This window comes from Mytilus trossulus, chromosome 6 (genome assembly GCF_036588685.1).
Source record: "Mytilus trossulus isolate FHL-02 chromosome 6, PNRI_Mtr1.1.1.hap1, whole genome shotgun sequence".
Taxonomy (NCBI): domain Eukaryota; kingdom Metazoa; phylum Mollusca; class Bivalvia; order Mytilida; family Mytilidae; genus Mytilus; species Mytilus trossulus.
Window position 1 is genome coordinate 17,222,042 of NC_086378.1, and position 13,753 is coordinate 17,235,794.

General features: G+C 30.5%; 1 protein-coding gene across 1 annotated transcript in view; it reads right to left on the bottom strand.

Moving 5' to 3' along the window:
* Positions 1 to 960: 960 nt before the first annotated feature.
* Positions 961 to 13,753, bottom strand: part of LOC134722369 (DNA polymerase III PolC-type-like) — a 45,120-nt gene continuing 32,327 nt past the window's right edge. The window contains exons 5-8 of the mRNA XM_063585985.1: positions 2,710 to 2,815; positions 2,197 to 2,216; positions 1,540 to 1,637; positions 961 to 972 (exon numbers count right to left, since the gene is read on the bottom strand). Of these exons, the coding sequence (XP_063442055.1) occupies positions 961 to 972; positions 1,540 to 1,637; positions 2,197 to 2,216; positions 2,710 to 2,815 (236 nt within the window). The remainder of the gene's footprint in view (positions 973 to 1,539; positions 1,638 to 2,196; positions 2,217 to 2,709; positions 2,816 to 13,753) is intronic.

A 13,753-nucleotide genomic window follows, 5' to 3' on the forward strand; every position in this document is an offset into this window, starting at 1 on the left:
TGACTCTCAAAAACATTGAAAGGGATACTTCTTTATAATTTCACACATTAAAGATTGAAAATAATATTTTTTAGCAGAGATTTTTATTGCACTTTTTTTTGGCATATAACATGTATAAGGAAAATAAAAAAAAAATATCATATTATTTTTGTTGAATTACACTCTTATCGGCGTTTACAATTAACACAATCTGTGATATCAATATATTATGGTACTTTGAAATCAAGTAGTCATTTGTTGATTGATGCAGTTGCCTGTTCATCAATTCAAATGGTGGTTGAAACGAAAAGATAAATAAAAAGACTTCTGGTAGAAGGGAGAGTACTTTTTTTACATTGATGACAATGACACGACAGCCTCATCAGACTGATTTCGTAGAGGGAATCCGTTTGAGGTCCCCCTTTACTCAAAGAATCTTTCATACATGGATTCCAGACAGGTTCAGGGTGGAATTTGCTTGTGTGTGTTCAGAGATGATGTCTACCAAAAAAGCTGTGTTACAAATATCACAAGTATACCTTTTTTTCTTAAGAATGAGTCCTCTGATTTTTAGGAATGATGTATTTTGAATAACATATAAATCACATGCCTATCTTTGATGTTTCTTCATCTTACAATTTAAGCTTTCTTCTTCATTCTAAAATTCACTTTGCCTGGTAATAAGCCATGGGTGAAACCTACTATCTGCAGGACGGAATTTTGCAGTCTGGGTTTTCCTTTCCATAGATGACTGCATACCATGACTGATGAGCTCAATCTTCTCGTCTTTTCTTTCTGGGCTTGCTCCCATAGCTCTTGATCTTTCCAGATCTAACCACAAGGCACTTGTACTATTCACCATAGATTTAAAGAATAAGAATTCCATGCCAAAAATACATTAAAGATTATTGGAACAATGTTATTCAATACTTTGGATCAATAAAACAGCAAAATTTGCATTAAAGTCAGGCAAGTGTATAATTATTTATCAATCTGTGGTAGAAAAATGTACAAGTATAAAATATAAAAAAAATCATTTGAAAGCATCTATACACAACTGAGAATCTCAAAAGTGTGTCAAGTCCCTAATTTTATATTTAGTTTATTGACAAATGAAATGTAAACTATTTGCTTATCCTGCAGAATATATAAAAAGCAGAGATCATTTCCTGTTACATTGCCATCATAAGGGGGGTCATTCTTTAAACATTTGTATTGCTGATCCATCCTGGTTTACTTAGAATGCAATAAAAGAAAAAGTAATAAAATAATTTTCATATTTCTAAAACCATTTAACTTATGTATAATATACCTTATATTAGTTGGTTTTTTTTCTGCATGTGTTTGATTAACACTTTGTTGGCACATAAGGAACAAAATCTTACTCCTCATAAACTTCCTTTCATATTTCACTATTTATCGCTATTCTCCATCAAGAGACAACATGATTAAGAAAGCAAGCTGTCTATAGATTATAACATACACAGTAATTTTATGTACATGATGATTGTACAAAAATTTTTTAAAAAGTTTTTGTTATAAATGCTTTCTTTAAAGTACCTCAGTTAGTCCTCCATTGTCAACTTCTTCTATTTCATCATCATCATAGCTGTTATCTGGTACTTTCCTCTTTTTCTTGGACTTTGGTTCCTCAACATCTTAATGAACAAATAATGTAAACACATTTAGTTAATCCTTATATCTAACTTTCTTATGGATTGTAAAAAAAAAATAATAGTAAATGTATAAAATGAAACTCAATGTTACAATATTAATTGTAAATGGGTCATATTAGATTTTAAATGTCAATGGTGTTTGCCATCTTATTTAAATATCAAAATTTTGAAGTAGGTATAAAGGACGCCTCTGATTTACTAGTAGTCAATCCTTATGTCTAACTTTTTTATGAATTGTAGAAAAAATAATTGTTAATGTATAAATCAAAACTCAATGTATTAATACTGTTAAATGAGTCAGATCAGGTTTTACTGTCAATGGCATTTTTCATCTTATTTAAAATATCAAAAATTTGTAAGTAGGTAAAGTAATCATTGAATTTATGTTGTAAGTCTTTAAGTTTCACTACAAAATGCCCTGAGAATTCAGATGTTGTTGAAATCATATAAAAGTTTAATTTTGGATCCTTTGGCTTTCAAAATGACTCAAGGTTTTATTGAAATATCTGTTTGTTGTAATGAGTCTGCTGCTGCTCTATACTTGCTTTTATTTTATATAATCTATTCAAGATTAAATGAAGGTATTCTACCTGTAAAATCACATTAAAATATGATATTGTGTAAACATATCTCACAATTCTTTATAACATGGGCAGCGATGAGTTTTAATCCCATTCTTGTTGATAGCAGGGTTCTCTAACTATTTAAGACAGGGGTGTGGAAATGCTATCCCCTACTCACCTGACTCATACATTTGAACATCAGGACAAGTTATTATTTTTTGTCTGTGTTGCTCCTCAACAAGTGAAAAAAAAATGTTCAAATCCAACAAAAATATAGGATCAGTTAGCATATTTACCTGAAGAGATCAGAATATAGGTATTTAGTCAGATCTTAAAATGCACTTTTGATTTGTTTCAAACTGGTTTTTATCAAAATAAACAAACAAATGACAAAATTATGTTATAACATATACAGTAATTTTATGTACATGGTGTTTGGTCAATTTTTTAAAGTAGACATTTTTTTGTGATCATTGTTTTAATTTTATTACCTTAGTAAGTTCTCCTTCGTCATCTTCAGTTCTATTTTATCAGCTTTTCTATTACAGCTGTTATCTGGTGCTCTCCTCCTTTTCTTTGACTTTGGTTCCTCAACATCTTAATGAACAAATAATGTAAAAACATTTAGTTAATCCTTATATCTATCTTTCGTATGGATTCTAGAAAAAAATAATTGTAAATGTATAAAATCAAAACTCAATGTTTCAATATTAATTGTAAAATGGTAAATGGGTCATATTATATTTTAAAGTCAATGGCGATTGCCATCTTATTTAAATATCAAAATTTTGTAAGTAATCATTGAATTTATGTTGTAAGTCTTTAAGTTTCACACAAAATGCCCTGAGAATTCAGATGTTGTTGAAATCATATAAAAGTTTAATTTTGGATCCTTTGGCTTTCAAAATGACTCAAGGTTTTAATGAAATATCTGCTATATATATATTTGATATGACTTTAACATTAATCTTATTATACCCATCACAAACAAAGTATTAGAGGGGAATATAGGAATCACCCTGTCCATCTGTCTGTTTGTCCATTTTCTTGTAAGCACAACTCCTTCTAATCAGTCAGATGGATTGAATTTTCATTTGGTTTCTTGTGCCTCTTAATTATTTTGATCTGCCTTGATTAACAAAAAAATATTGACAAATTATGTATTGTTGCATGCTAAGAAAAAATAAACAAAAATACCATGCTTTTGATAACAATATATTTCCAGGAGGCATGCATGACTAATTTTTTATATAGTCTTACAAATAGTTGTGAAATTTCTTTAGATGAAATTATTGGTAATATCAACCTACCAGATGCTATGTATAAGTTTATAATATATATCAAAATGAAGTACAAAATATTAACAATTCTAAGTCCAATAACTACAATGACTGTCTTATATATTTTTTTTTAACATTTAGATTTAATGAATTAAGTCTTATAAATTTGTGTTGTAACTATTAACATATGGTTAATGAATTGTGGTATTAAAATATATTTGAAAAAGGTTATTTTCTGTATTGATATATTTTGCTTTGGCAAGATATTGAAGTCTTTGTGCTATAATCTCAAGAGATATTCTTATAACTTCAGGTTTTATCAGTCTTGTATCTAGTCTTTTCGTACCATTTAATTGCATTCTACACAGATCACTAAAACTAAGTTGAGCAATACAAATTCAAGCCTTTGTCAGATTGTTGCACATGCCTTCTATTGATTTTTACAAATCTGATACTGATACTATTATCTGACAGATCTGGGACTTTTTGGGATCTTCGAAATTTCTATTCAAAGTTACATCTTCTAACAATTGTAAACTTATTATTTGTGATTTTATTCCTATCAATTTTGTGACTTTCTGATATCTGTGAAATAATATTGTTTGTAGTTTATAAAACTATGTTTAGCAACACGATGAATAATCATCATCAGATCTCAGGAAATAAGCTCAATGACTAAAAATTCAGGCAATAACTTAATGCCTAGGCGTTAGCTTATTGTCTAGGATTAAAGCTTTAAATGGCTAATTTCACTTATTGTCACTAACATATATATTTATGGCAAATCTTTTCCCACATATGTTACAATCATATTGCTCTTGGTTGGATTGCTTTATTTGCTTGTGGGTGTTCAGAAATTGTGACTGTGAGAAAGCTGTGTTACAAATATCACGATTATATAGGTTTCCTTCAGTGTGTGTCCTCTAGTGGTTTTTCAGGAATGAAGTTGTTTAAAACATATTTCCACACACATTACATATGATGTTTCTTCATCTTACAATTAAAGCTTTCTTCTTCAATCTAGTATTCATCCATTTGCATAGTGTCTATTGTAACACTAGATCTTAAGCTTGTCAATTAGCAGTTTATGTATATCTTTTCTACACTGTTGGCAAAGAAAAGCTGCTTACAAATTAAGCACAAATCATTCCCATGATTTGGAGGAGATGATTCAAACATTCGTATTGCTGATACTTACATTGAACTCAGGGTTTTACCTTGAAAAGCTCTTTTAAATTCAGTACCTTTTCAATCAAAAACAAAAAGAAAGGTCATCTGTATGAGGTGTCCATGCGACGATGGCCCTACACACTGCCTCTCTATGGTCCTAGTTGCTCTCTGGTTCTCTACAATAATGCCTATGATACAAGAGTGTAGTTACAATATGCTGTTGCGGGGAGCATTATAGAAGTCTTGAATAGTGTAAGAGGCTATGTACTGGCAGAAAGACTTACACGCTCGTCTTCCTGTTCACCTACAAAGCAAACTACATCTTACAATTTAAGCTTTCTTCTTCATTCTAGTATTCATCAGTTAGCATAGTGTCTATTGTAACACTAGATCTTAAGCTTGTCAATTCGCAGTTTATGTATATCTTTTCTACACTGATGGCAAAGAAAAGCTGCTTACAAATTGCCATGATTTGGAGGGATGATTTCAACATTTGCATTGCTTGATCCTTCCCTTGAACTGAGGGTTTTGCCTTGAAAAGCTCTTTCAAATTCAGTACCTTTTTAAGCAAAAACAAAAAGAAAGGTCATCTGTATGACGTACTAAGTATGTCCTCATTCGCACAATTTAGTGTGGTATTTTGTGTTGTGTCCGTATTCAGCTTCTGTTAGATTTGCCTGGCAATAAGCCATGCATGAAACCTATCTGTTAAAATAGATTTTACTGTCTGTGTTTTACTTCCCATAAACTATTCCTACGATGGCTGACAATCTCTGTCTTTCTGTCTTTTCTTTCTAGGTCTGCTTCCATAGCCTTAGATATTCCAATATCTTACAACAAGGTAGTGGTACTATTTACCATAGCGGGGACAAGGTTGATGAATGCAAAGAGATGTCCATGCGACAATGGCACTACACACTGCATTCCTAGGGTCATAGTTGCTCTGCGATCCTTTTCAATAATGCCTAGGATGCAAGATCGTACACAATCCTGTGGTACAATCCACCATGCAGCAAACAAACAAAAAAAAAAATATATACTGTACATGTTTTTCTTTCTCTGCATTTGCTCTGTGTATTGATGATTGGATTTCAGATTATTTTGCAAAATTCACTTCTCTTTTGCCAAGGCATGAGTTGCTCCTTTCTGTAGCATGAATTTAAAGTCTGTTTTTCTGTTTTTTTGCATAGTTGTCTTAAATCTTATATTAATCACTGATAGCTTGCATCAGAGGCGAATGTCTGTCCCTGTTTTCAAAGAGTACTACACCACTTTTGAAACTTAGAGTTATTAAATTCAATCCAACAATGTAAATCATCTAAATTAAGTTTTTACTATTAATAGAATAAGTTATAGAAAGCTGATAAATGATGAATTATAGATTATATTTGAATTGCATTCCAGTCTTAAAGTTTGCATATTTATTTACTAAAAGATTTAGATAGTGTTGAAATCAAAATAATTCATCAAACATACTAGACTTTGTGTTGAATCGGTTATACTGAAAGTTAAGCATTTTTAACAAATGCTATCATAATATATTTCATAAGTGCTTAAAATGAAGTTTTTTTAATGTAATTATTGTTTGTACAATTTAGTTCTAGTACTCATGGACTGATCATTACAGCACAGGGGTGTGTAAATATTTGTTGTGAGCATTTGTCCCTGGGCAAGTGAAACCTAAAATTTTACTTGTCCGGAAAAAAATTTACTTGCCCTGATGATCCCAATAAATATTGAAGTATTTCTTGTTAGCTAATATATGATTCTTACTTAGCACTGTTGTGGATCACAAACAAATGAAATTTGTTTGTTTATATGTGTAAAAAAATAGGAAAGTAGGAAACGGGTTAACATCAATGGGACAGAAACCTAAAGGACAATTTTGCAGCAGTTTTTGAATAAAAATTGTAGCCAGTAGGTACATATACTAAATTTGAGGACAGTGATTGAAGAAATGTAAACTAAATAATAGATAAACTATTGATTTTGTGGTGTTTCTCTTAACTGACACACTTGTTTTTTTTCTTGATTATTCATTATTGTCTTGATGGGCAATTAAAGCGTCCCTTCTATTTTCCACTTTGACAACAAATAATGTTGACCTTTCATCTTTAAATAAGACAAAAACTTAATTTATTTTCCGAATTTCCATAGATAGCCAGGGGCAATCTGATATCCACGATGTCTGAAATTCTAGCTTCCGTATTTTTTAAATTCTCTGTGTCCTCCATTTGCATTTGTGGTTTTCTACTCGACTCATGACTCTTTTTGTCTTGTTCGCCCACCTTTTTATTAAGTATTTATCAATCTGAATCTCGATACAAAATTCAAAGAAATGGCACTTCCGGTAAATGATGGATAAAACCTAATCGACGATCCCGGGTCAATGGACAAAGCCAATGCAATATGTTACGCGACTCGGGTTCGCATACTTATTTTTATTTATTTTGGTAATCGATCTATTTCCGGTATCATGTAACATTGATGTTTTTACTTGCTGAACATTGGTTTCTTTTACATAAATTAAACATCTTTATACATTTTGAAATTAATTTTATGTTTTTGTTGGATTCGAACTTTGTTTTGTATATTTTTTTACTTGTCCACGGGCAACCTAGACAAAAATAATTACTTGTCCGGTTGTTCAAATGTACGAGTCGGGCGAGTCGGGCATAGCATTTCCACACCCCTGCAGCAGTTTGTGTGGTATTTTGCATGGCATGCAATTAAAACTATCTGGCAGGTCGAAACTTTTCTGGTTCAATTCAAAATTACGTTTTTGGACCCTGATTAAGAAAGATAAAACATGTAATAATGTTGTGGATTATTTTCTACAATGTAATATCACTATGAATTTTGAATATGCTGTTTAGATTAAAACACGATCTTTGGCTTGTTATTTTCTTTTAAAAAAAATGTATGATGATTTTTTAGAAGTGCTGTATATAAAAACATTTACAAGCATATAGAACCAGGAAGGTCTCAGGGAAAAGTCAGATTAGTATGTTATGTTCCTCACAAATTGTAAATTTGATGCATTCCCTGACTGATGAGACCAAATATGCAATCAAATTTATGGTTTTTTCAGATAGTTATATAAAAGCACATATCAAATTGCCCTGCTATTTTTATGCCCCACCTACGATAGGAGAGGGAGATGATGTTTTCTGGTCTGTGTGTCCATTTATTCGTCGGTCAGTCCGTCCCTTTTCTCAAATGGGATTCATGAGCTTTAAAAACTTGTTTTTTAAGAGGAGTTGCTGTCCTGTTTAAAAATAATTTTGAAGAATTAATCATAGTCATCTGATAAATGATAGATTATTTTTTAATTGCATTCCCGTCATAAAGTTATATATTTATTTACTTTAAGATTTAGATAGTGTTCTGCTTTTTTACCATCAAGATAACAAAAGATAATTGAGATCAAAATAATTCATCAAACATACTAGGCTTATAAGTTTGTGTTGAATCAGTTATACTAAAAGTTAAGCATTTTTAACATTCGCTATCATAATATATTTTATCAGTGCTTAAAATCAAAAGATTTTTAATGTAATTATTGTTTGTACAATTTTGTTCTAGTACTCATTGACTGATCATTACAGCAGTTTGTGTGGTATTTTGCATGGAATGCAATTAAAACTATCTGGTAGGTCGAAACTTTTCTGGTTCAGTTCAAAATTACATATTTGGACCCTGATTAAGAAAGATAAAACATGTAATAATGTTGTGGATTTTTATCTACAATGTAATATCACTATAAATTTTGAATATGCTGTTTAGATTAAAACACGAATCAATCTTTGGCTTGTTATTTTCTTTTAAAAAAAATCTATGTAGATTTTTTAGAAGTGCTGTATATAAAAACATTTAAAAGCATATAGAACCAGGAAGGTCTCAGGGAAAAGTCAGATTAGTATATTATGTTCCTCACAAATTGTAAATTTGATGCATTCCCTGACTGATGAGACCAATCATACAATCAAATTTATGGTTTTTCAGATAGTTATATAAAAGCACATATCAAATTGCCCTGCTATTTTTATGCCCCACCTACGATAGGAGAGGGAGATGATGTTTTCTGGTCTGTGTGTCCATTTATCCGTCCGTCCGTCCGTTTTCTCAAATGGGATTCATGAGCTTAAAAAAACTTGTTTTTTAAGAGGAGTTTCTATCCTGTTTAAAAAAAAATTGAAGAATTAATCATAGTCATCTGATAAATGATGAATTATAGATTATATTTGAATTGCATTCCCGTCTTAAAGTTATATATTTATTTACTTTAAGATTTAGATAGTGTTCTGCTTTTTTACAATCAAGATAACAAAAGATAATTGAGATCAAAATAATTCATCAAACATACTAGGCTTATAAGTTTGTGTTGAATCAGTTATACTAAAAGTTAAGCATTTTAGGAAAATTACGTGTCAGCGGCATTCTTCCATTACTATTGACCAGAACAACAGGAAGTCGATTATTGCCTCCGCCTACCCCACTTGGTTTCATATTTACTATTTTACAAACTAACAAGTATCTGCTTGTATTCCGCTACACTAGAACAAAGTGTGTTAGTCGGAGTGGACCAGTTTACATACTTTATTTTATTTAGTACATTTGTACAACAAAAATGTTGACTTGTCCATAGGAAGTCTTGTATAGTCCACGCTTTTATTCTCAACAATTGGACCTTCCAGTGGGGATGCGCACTAAATAGTACAATTAGCAAGAAATAAGAGAACAAGTTCAATATTCGCGGCGAGCCGGTTGTTTGTTTACATTCCGCCATCTTTGTTATTGATATTGTAGAGGGCGCTCTCATGATTTTTCAAACTAATTATTTTAACTCGTCCATATTAATAAGTTATTTCTATTTAATATCAAATTAAAAGTGATAAATATAAAAACTAAACCTTTCATTAAAAATTTCTCCTTTCTGTTCAATGCATTTAGAATTTGTAAACTACAAAACGTAATCGGTTATTGTTCATTCCGTTTTGATGTTTCATACCGACTTAAAATTGGTTTGTATAGGCTTAGACCCTTCAAACATTAATGTGATAGGTATATTAAAGACTGTTTTACAAAAGGATGGAACTTTTTTATTTTCAAAATCGTATTATAGTGATATCTGTCATGTACGGATTTTGACTTTCACCAGTTAATTTCTTCTTTTACACGTGCGTTTTAAACTTTATTTCAAAACATCGCAAAGTTTCAAAATTGTTTTTTTAAGTGAATTAAACTTATTTCAACAATCATGAAGCGTTCTAGAATCATTTTAAAACAGTTTCTACTTCTGTTTGATGATCGAAAACAGGGTTTCTCAAGAAAATACCGCAAACGATCACAGAGGATTTGAAATGTTCAACTCAAATCGGCACCTGGTTAAATCAGCATATAGTCAAATCGGCACCTATTTGAAGTCAATTTGGCATCCAATAACATTTGTTATAATATTTTCTATTCAATCAACTTATAAATTTTACAAAGGACATAGTTAATAAGTTGTTGTGTATAAAGGTAAACAATGAAGCCCTTACCCAAGCTGGTACAATGAAACAATTAGAAAAATAAAATGGAAATCTATGTGTCCCTTTCAATAAATCTAACTTTCATGCCAAATAATAGCTAATTTTAGGTGTTTTTTTCAGGAAAGTTTAAACAACGTCAAACCAACAATCCTGTAAAATGCTCAACTGGTTAAAAAATGCATAAAAAATGAATATTCAATACCTTTAATTCCTAAATATACCTCATATATATAATTAAAAATACATTTTCCAGACCATGAGTATTTGGACTGTACGTTCCGGACGGTATACATATACTCGTACAGTCTGACAATACTCGTATGGTCGGACTGTATGAGTAAACATGTATGGTCCAGTACGAGCTAACCATTTATCACAATCTTTATTTTTTATTTTTTATAAATTTTCATCATTACAATTACTTTTAGATGGATCAAATGAATAATTGAACAATTGAATTAAATATTTGTTTAATTGAATATCTGAATCCTATTTTTGTGTTCTCTCCTATGGTGACTCTTACTACCACAATTAATGATAAATTATTTACATTTACATGTTTGCAGTTCATTCATGTTCCTTTGCATTTGCATTATTTTATAAAGTTTCTAATATATTCTAAAATTGTAGTTCCACATCATGTTAACTTCCGATAATGTAAATTTCTATGATCATAATTCAATTAATGTATTACTGATCAACAAGCTAGATACAAGATATTAACATGATGAACAGATTTAATAAGCGTATATTTTTGTATTAGTTAAAAAATTAAGTTTTTATTCCAATTACTATTGCAACTTATACATATTAATTTGAGAGTTTAGTAATGTTGAGCTGTAAATGAACTTTACATGCATTTGTAACTTATAAACTTAAGCAACTTCTTAATGATATTGATCAGATTATTTTGAAAAAGTACGCATACAGTCCAGACCGAACGCGTACAGTCCAAATACTCATACGGTCTGGAACATACACATTTAGTTGAGAAAAATAAATATATACAAAATGTACCTGAACCCCCCAAAAATGTGAAAGTAAATATTTTCAGACAATCCTTTCCTTAGGTACTTAACTCTTTTTGTTTAAATACTAAAAACAAATCTGGCAACCCCTTTCTTATTTTTACTCTTTTTGCTTAAAATACTGTTAAAAATATATATTTAACATGGGTGACAAATTGACTATATAGAGTGTCAATTTGACCAGGTGCCAATTTAACCAGGTTCCGGTTTGACTATAATTTTTTTAAATTACCTGAGTTTCATTAGACCTTTGATAACAGTAACAAAAAGATTATTTAAAATTATTTTAAATTTTCTGAGAGAAGGGACTATGTACCAGTGAGAAATATACAAGCCTTTCTACGATATTTATTTGTACAATTCAGGTAGTCTTGACCTATTCATTTGTCTTAAAAAAACCAGTCACTTCAAACACACACATATATATGAATAGCAATTATATGCTTACAAGACATGTTGCATTGTTAAATTAATTACGGTATGTGAAAATCAAGACTTGCATAAAAGATATCCCAATATTAGAGACAGTGGCGTCATTTTTCCTCAGAGGTTTCAGCTCTTTGATTAACATATGCTATCATAATATATTTTATCAGTGCTTAAAATCAAAAGATTTTTAATGTAATTATTGTTTGTACAATTTAGTTCTAGTACTCATTGACTGATCATTACAGCAGTTTGTGTGGTATTTAGCATGGAATGCAATTAAAACTATCTGGTAGGTCGAAACTTTTCTGGTTCAGTTCAAAATTACGTTTTGTTGGACCCCGATTTAGAAAGAGAAAAAATAAAATAATGTGGTGGGTTGTTTTCTACTTTGTAATATCACTATAAATTTTGAATATGCTGTTTAGATAAAAACATGATCATTGGCTTGTTATTTTCTTTAAAAAAAATATGATTTTTTAGAAGTGCTGTATATAATCACATTTACAAGCATATAGAACCAGGAAAGTCTCAGGGAAAAGTCAGATTAGTATGTTATGTTCCTCACAAATTGTAAATTTGATGCATTCCCTGACTGATGAGACCAAATATGCAATCAAATTTATGTTTTTTTCAGATAGTTATATAAAAGCACATATCAAATTGCCCTGCTATTTTTATGCCCCACCTACGATAGGACAGGGAGATGATGTTTTCTGGTCTGTGCGTCCATTTATCTGTCCGTCCGTCCCTTTTCTCAAATGGGATTCATGAGCTTTAAAAACTTGTTTTTTAAGAGGAGTTGCTTTCCTGTTTAAAAATAATTTTGAAGAATAAATCATAGTCATCTGATAAATGATGAATTATAGATTATATTTGAATTGCATTCCCGTCTTAAAGTTATATATTTATTTACTTTAAGATTTAGATAGTGTTCTGCTTTTTTACAATCAAGATAACAAAAGATAATTGAGATCAAAATAATTCATCAAACATACTAGGCTTATACATTTGTGTTGAATCAGTTATACTAAAAGTTAAGCATTTTTAACATATGCTATCATAATATATTTTATCAGTGCTTAAAATCAAAAGTTTTTTAATGTAATTATTGTTTGTACAATTTAGTTCTGGTACTCATTGACTGATCATTACAGTAGTGTGTGTGGTATTTTGCATGGAATGCAATTAAAACTATCTGGTAGGTCGAAACTTTTCTGGTTCAGTTCAAAATTACGTTTTGTTGGACCCTGATTAAGAAAGTGATAAATAAAATAATGTGGTGGGTTGTTTTCTACTTTGTAATATCACTCTAAATTTTGAATATGCTGTTTAGATAAAAACACAATCATTGGCTTGTTATTTCCTTTTTAAAAAATCTATGATGATTTTTTAGAAGTGCTGTATATAATCACATTTACAAGCATATAGAACCAGGAAGGTCTCAGGGAAAAGTCAGATTAATATTTTATGTTCCTCACAAATTGTAAATTTGATGCATTCCCTGACTGATGAGACCAAATATGCAATCAAATTTATGTTTTTTTTCAGATAGTTATATAAAAGCAAATATCAACTTGCCCTGCTATTGTTATGCCCCACCTAAGATAGTAGAGGGACATTAGTTTTTCTGGTCTGTGAGTCCGTTCAACTGTCCGTCCGTCCGTCCATTTATTCAAATGGGATTATGAGCTTTTAAAATTTGTTTTCACGAGGAGTTGCAATCCTGTTTAAAAATCATTTTGAAAAGATAAGGATGGCAATTGGTTGGGGTTGGATATAAATATTGAAGACAAGAGATTTACTCTGATAAATGTGTATGGGCCCAATACTGATAATCCTTGCTTCTATGACAAACTAACACAAATCATAGACTTTTTTATAATCAACTGTGTCTGATCTGTGGGGACTTTAATCTTGTTAAGAATTTTGACATAGATACCCATAACTGTAAACATATAAATAATCCAAAATCAAGGGATAAAATTTTAGAGAGAGATACTCCAATCTTAAAAGATTTACATGGAGAAAAAAATCCATTTAAACAATCACAGTTAGATTTTTTTGATCTCTGAAAGCCTTGTAGATGACATATGT